Here is a 6,842-nt window from a genome sequence, read left to right on the forward strand (position 1 = left end):
TTATTTTCTTATAACCGCACTACCCCACAGTTTTACACCACACTAATAAGATGTAAAAGCTCTCCACAACCAATCAACAAAATGTTAATTAAGTGAGGTACGTCATTATCAGAACAAGGGGTGCAGATATCATTTCTTAATCATAATTGAATCCAACTTAATTAGCATTAATTCTTATTTAGCAAAGGGCAATGATAAATTCGCCTCCCATGTAGGATAATTCACACCACTTGAGGGAGCGTATATGGAATTTTTACCTTTTACAGTGGTGCGAAATTATCCTTCAGTGGGTGCGAATTTATCATTGCCCTTTAATAAAATAAGCGAAAGAGATCCTCTGCCGACACTTGTTGCCGAACCTAGAACCAAACCTAGAACCTCTAAGTATCAGACCTAATGATTGCCTCAGGTTCGAAACCGAACCTGAATCCGAACCTAATTGTCTTCCTTCTTCTCATAAATTTCGTCCTACTTTCATGAGAGAGAGAGAGAGATAGATTTTCAGATCTGAAAGATTTATAGCAGTTCAGATCAATGGCAAAGTTCTACAATCACTTGAATTTTCATTTCTGAAGCTGAATTTTATCTTTTTCTTGGCCGGAAGAGTTGTATGAACTAACTACGGTAAGAAACTGCAAAAAATTCAGTTTATTACGTACTCTTTAGAGGATTAATCATCTTGTTTTTCCTCGATAGTTGATTTTAGCTGTAAATCACTTATTTTGAGAGTTGAAGATCGTCTTATGATTTTGATAGTTTTTGTTAGAAAATTACAGAGCTTTGATGCTTATACCTCAATTTTTTTGTTCAGAAATTATAGAAATTTAGCATTTCCAGGCTTTTCAATTTAGCGGCTTCTTTCGGATCTTTGTCTCTATGTAATAATCTGCAGAAATTCAGTGATATCTTTGAGAATCGGCAAATGCACTGTTCTTGCTGGAGATAGAAGGATATTTTATTCTTAGAATTTGAGGATTCTTATTTCAATCTTTTAATCAATTCACATACAGATAGAGCTTCCATTTCAGTTTTTAAAGTAATTTGTATGAAATCTTAACAGTCTGGCATTGGAAATACTGGTTCAGAAAAATTTCTGTTTAAGTATGAGTCGTCAACGAGAATTGAAGGAATTACTCTTTAGAAGTTACAAGCATTTTAGAAGATAGACGTGTCGAATCTTTGCAAATCCTTGGAAGTAATTCGATTTTACGTGCGAGAAATTCATTCTTTCGTAGGCATTTTGTAAAATGTTGAAATTTTGGTTGCCATAAATGCCTAATTTTCCTACTAAAAAGCAGAGGGCCAGGGTTTAACATAAGAGAGTTTTGGGCACAAATTGATCCCTGTTTCTTGCAAGTATCTATGTCTTTAATTCAATTTTAAGTGTGAGGAATTCACTCTTCCGTAGGGATTTTGTAAAAGGTTGAGATTTTGAGGGCTGTAAATGTCCATATTTCCTGCTAAAAAGCAGAGGGCAGGGGTTTAACATAAGAGTCTTAAGGGTTTTAGGCACAAAATGATGTGCTGAATGTTCCCTATTTATTGCAAGTGGCCCTGTATTTACTATTCCTTCCATTCTCTTGTAAGAGTTTTAGTCTTCTATAGGGATTTCTGTAATGTTGTGGTTTTAGGGTTTCAGTACAAGTATTGCCTGTCTTCAGTGTTTTCTTATAGAAGTTCTAATATTTTAGGAAGAGGGTTGCGCTGAATCTTTCTAATTTGATTGCCAGAAATTCGATATTCAATCTCCTTCCCCGGATTCCCCACAGTAGAATTCCACGATGATGCACGCTAAGTCCGACTCCGATGTGACCAGCTTAGCCCCTTCGTCACCTCCACGGTCTCCAAAACGGCCTGTTTACTATGTGCAGAGCCCTTCACGTGACTCCCACGATGGCGACAAATCCTCCTCAATGCAGGCTACTCCCGTCTACAACAGCCCAATGGAGTCACCCTCACATCCTTCTTTTGGACGCCATTCGAGGGCTTCTTCTGCCAGCCGGTTCTCAGGGACGTTTAGATCTTCCTCGGGCCGGAAAGGGAATAGGAAGAGGAATGATAAGGGTTGGCCTGAGTGTAATGTGATTGAAGAAGAGGGTGCCTATGATGATCTTTATGGAGGGGGACTTTCTCGGCGCTGCCAGGTCTTGCTTGCTCTTTTGGCTTTCATTCTGCTGTTCACCATTTTTTCTCTTATTATCTGGGGTGCAAGTCGTCCTTACAAAGCAGAGGTTGTAGTGAAGGTATGTCAAATTCTTGTTAATTATTTACTACTACTGTGTTTTTTAATGCCAAGTTCTTGTCGTGTGTTTTTAATGGATAAAAAGTAGAAATTTTATGTATCACTGAGCTCAAAAGTCTATCATAAATGTTTTCAGAAATTTTCATTAAGAATTTGATATCTGTAAACTTGCTGATCAATTTGGGACTCTTGCCAAATTGATTGGTCGGGTTCCTAGTACTGATCCCTAACTCAAGTTTTTCATTGTCTTGTTTATGTGGAACTTGGACACATGAAAGATTGTTTTTTGAGCGAAGTCTATGTTTTCTAACATTGGGAAATGGCACCTCTCTGAAAAATTCATCATGCATCTGATAATAGAAAATAAAAAAATTGTTGCATGTTGATTCTTCTGCTTTAAATATGCATTTGTACCCATTTGGTTTTGCTTCGGTCAAAAGCAAAAAAGGAAAAGGATAACAAAGAAAGTCGAAAGAAAATAAGTTGTGGAAATCTGATTCTTGATTCATTGTAGAGCATTTTAGTTCCTCTGTGCTTTTGTTTTTCCAATTTTCAAAACCTTTGAATTTTTGAGTGAGTTGAGTCACTAAATTCATGCTTTTTCTTATATAATCAGAGTTTGAACTCGGTACTTGGACCCTGGACAAACTGAATTGACTCACCAAGTTTGCAGTTGTTAAGCGTTTTTGCCTTGTGCAGTAATTGCAATGAAATGATTGGAACATCGCAACATCATTGCATTTTATGTCTAACTTTTAAGTTTTAAACTACAGGATTAAGACAAGCCAGCTTTTACGGCAATTTTTTCTTTCTAACAATTTTTTCACTTTATTGTTAGTTTATCTTAGAATTATATTTCTAGCACAACTTGGTTCCTTTCTTATGAATTGTTCTACTTCTTCACAAACATTGCTTTACTGCAGAGTCTGTCAGTAGATAACTTCTATTTTGGGGAGGGATCAGACTACACTGGGGTCCCAACGAAGTTGCTAACCATGAATAGCTCGTTGAAGATAAGCGTCTACAATCCTGCGTCATTGTTTGGAATTCACGTCAGCTCCACACCCATCAATCTCATCTATTCAGAAATCACAATTGCAACTGGACAGGTGATTTTTCACCCCTTGTTTTTCAATCAAATAGAGAATAAAAACTCATTGAACCAAGCTTGGACCCATACCGGTCGATCAATGTGTCAGTTTAGGAACTCGCAAGAGACCAAAATGAACGTAATCACTAGAACTTAGGACCTGGTTCTTTCATAAAACACACAATTGACGGACATTCATATGGCATGCTCAAGATACTTGTGCTTGCCTTGGCAAATTTGTGTTTAAAAAGGGCATGCTTGGCTACATAAAAAAAAAATTTCCATGGAATATTGGTTGCCCCAATTGTGACATAAGAGCTGAGGGAGAGAGAGGTCGAGATTTGAGGATGAAGAGTGGAGAGAGCATGGAGCATGAGAAATCGAAAGTAAGAGCACCCTTACAAATTATTCAAAAGTACAGCCTATAGTAAACAAAACCCCCCAGGTGCCGCTAAAAACTAGAACTCTGAAGTTACAAACTGTTCGAATTGTTACAACCTCTAGCAGGTGGTGGATTTTTACAACCTCTAGCAGATGGTTCGAAATTGATTCTAAAAGAACCTATTTCACCATGAAGATTGAGTCCCGAAAAGTCTGAAGAAAAGATTGAATCACAAGAAGATTGAATGAAGAAGAAAGCAGTTTGAGTGAAGAGGAATGGGTTTCCTACTGAATCTCTATCCTTGCTTTGCTAGGCAGTAAAGGCATAGTCTTTCCGTAAGTAGCTTGTTCTATCGGAATAACTCCTTGACTTTCTGCCTACCTTTCTCTCTTTTGATGTCTTTATTGTGGCGAAAGGTGGCTTGCTTGTAGCCTCCCTCATTTCGTTCCAATCTGCGAATTTCTCTTATAAAGCGCACACACAAAAACGTTTCAGGGCTTTTTATGCTCCCCGCACTCCCACCTTCTCAAGTCTCCCTGTCTGCCCATCTATCACAACTGGGCCATAATTGGTTGTCATAATCAGTTTAAATTTGAGTCCAATAATCAGTTTGGCAGTCACAATTGCTTGTCATAATCTTAAATAAACAGGGCCTAAATGTGGAACAGTAGTCTAAAATATCATCCAACATTCATTCTAAATAGAAAATACCAGTACTATTATCAGTAACTTTTGTTGCTATCAACAGTTTGCGTATTCATTCTCCATTTTCTTTTTTCAGCTTCTCAAAAACAGTAAATTTGAATGAAACTTTAATCAAATCGTCTGCATTTGATTGCAGTTGAAGAAGTACTACCAGCCGAGAAAGAGCCATCGGGTAGTATCTGTGATCCTTGAAGGGAACAAGGTTCCTCTGTATGGAGCTGGGGCTAGCCTAACAGTATCTGCGAATGGAACCAGAGTTCCATTGACATTGGAATTTGACCTCCGATCACGAGGAGATGTGGTGGGAAAGCTGGTGAGGACGAAGCACCAGAGGCATGTCTCCTGCCCACTTGTCGTTGACTCCCTTTTGACCAAACCCATCCAGTTCATGGGGCATTCTTGTACCTACATTTGAATCAGATTGTGATTTGCATCTCAAGATCTAGGGTTTGTTCTTGTGTACCTAAAAACTGTTGTTTTTTTTTTTTCTCGTTGGGTTGATAAGTTATATATAACAGAAAAAAAATCTGCTATTCTTGTAATTATCGTGTATTTTTTTGGTAGCTTTAAGGGTATCATTTGATCGAGTGGCCTTTTGGGATTTGCTCATTGCATTATTTGAATCAAATATTAGAGCACAACATGTCTATGAGAGGAAGAAGAAGGGGAGGGAAGAAAGAATAGATGTAGAGGATGATTGGTGACAAGTAGGAGAGCTACTGCAAAAATAAAATGTTCTATGATTTGGCTGCTTCATCAAATCTCGATGGTATTAGAATAGATGTAAAAGTAGTTGTTTTCTAACCATTGCTTTTCCTGTTACAAATTTGATTGAAATAAAAATCATGGAAATATCCATTTCAAAAAAAAAATCATGGAAATCTCCATGCAAAATCTCTCTCTCTCTCTCTCTCTCTCTCTCTCACACACACACACACACACACACGCACACACACAAACACACACAGTTTGGGGAAGTATCCAATTATTAACGAAAAACATATCTTTATTTTCGGAATTACTTATTCATTATTCAATTACGACATAAATAAAATGTGAAATTGTTGAGTAGCCTACGTCCCCTTGAATGATGAATCCCCTTAAATACGTCCCCTTGAATGATGAATCCCCTTAAAGGAATACCTTGGAACTCATAAGGGATTTACTTGTCTATGTATCATTCCATTCGATCATTTAGGTCCCTACAACATGAGGAGTGTTCACAACAGATGAAGTTTTAGTGTTTTTTTTCCCCTTCAACTTCTTTTCTTGTTTCTTTTTCAATTGAATAATGTCCGCTCTTCATAAAACGACTACAGTGGATGCAGGATTGAACTCTTGATTTTACGGATCATCCACATCCAAGTCCTAGTTACAGTCCATGTCCCTTATTTTAATTACCCAACATCCCTTCCCAAGTCCCACGTAAAATCCATTCAAACCCCTTTTCACCTTTCATCATTTCTTCCCCATCTCACCATTATCAACAACACATAAACCCCATCTCATCTCCATTTTCTTACACTCTAACCCAACAATGCCACCATCCCCTTCCTCCTTTCCTCCACGCAACAGTAATCAACATCCCAACACATAAGCTTCGACAAGTATGCAAGACATTGCGTTGTCATTCACCAACTCCTCTCTTTTAATTGGTTTCTAGGGGGGCTGTTTAGATACATTGATTTTATAATCTAGGATTATAAAACCCAGGATTTTATAATCTTGGATTATAACATCCTTGCATCCAAACAGCCTGGTAGAGCTTTCTTTTTCCCTTTTGGAAGCTAAAATGACTTCTAATAGCTGTTTTAATAATGAGACAAGACGAGTTTAGTGCAATTATCCAGGCAGAGTAGTGCTCGTATCAGTAGTTTTCTTCCCTTACTTTTGATGTAGGCACTACCATATTTTGTTGATTGCAGTAACTCAGCTTGCCTCTTTCACTTCGCTTGGTCTTTCTTTTGGTTGCATTTGGGAACTGTGATAATCTTAGTATAGATGTTCTGTTGATACAGCATACCCATGTTTAAAAGTTGCACAAAATCAATTTGTCTTTCCATTTTTTTAATTGATATATGAGAGCCTCTTTTTGGAATTGTCAGAAAAGAGAAGATCAGTTGTGCAATCTTGCAAACTTGGTTGTGTTGACAACATTTCCCTAGAGCATTCTCAGGGAATTGATATCCCTAGGGCATTCTTAGGTCACTCCTTAGCAATCTTCAACTCATGAGTTTAAATTTGAATACTCTAGTGCTTCCCATTTGATCTCAGTGTCTCTTTTTACCTAATCTTTATTTTCAAGCATTTGGGCATTTGGAATTTGTTTCATGATTTGTAGGTTTAGGTATTCCCCTCCTTAATCTACTGATGATAAAAATAATAAAGCAGAAAAGACTTACTGATTTTCTTTCTATTGTAGT

General features: G+C 37.5%; 1 protein-coding gene across 1 annotated transcript; it reads left to right on the plus strand.

Annotated features, from left to right (window-relative positions):
• Positions 1 to 465: 465 nt before the first annotated feature.
• LOC143853848 (NDR1/HIN1-like protein 10) lies at positions 466 to 5,006 on the plus strand. The gene is made up of 4 exons (XM_077363558.1): positions 466 to 624; positions 1,731 to 2,243; positions 3,166 to 3,351; positions 4,556 to 5,006. The coding sequence occupies exons 2-4, from the start codon at positions 1,782 to 1,784 to the stop codon at positions 4,832 to 4,834; spliced, it is 927 nt and encodes a 308-aa protein (XP_077219673.1). The 5' UTR covers positions 466 to 624; positions 1,731 to 1,781; the 3' UTR covers positions 4,835 to 5,006.
• The last annotated feature ends 1,836 nt before the right edge of the window (positions 5,007 to 6,842 follow it).

This window comes from Tasmannia lanceolata, unplaced genomic scaffold (assembly GCF_043159265.1).
Source record: "Tasmannia lanceolata isolate RefF3 unplaced genomic scaffold, GAP_Taslan_0.1 ptg000003l, whole genome shotgun sequence".
Lineage (NCBI taxonomy): Eukaryota > Viridiplantae > Streptophyta > Magnoliopsida > Canellales > Winteraceae > Tasmannia > Tasmannia lanceolata.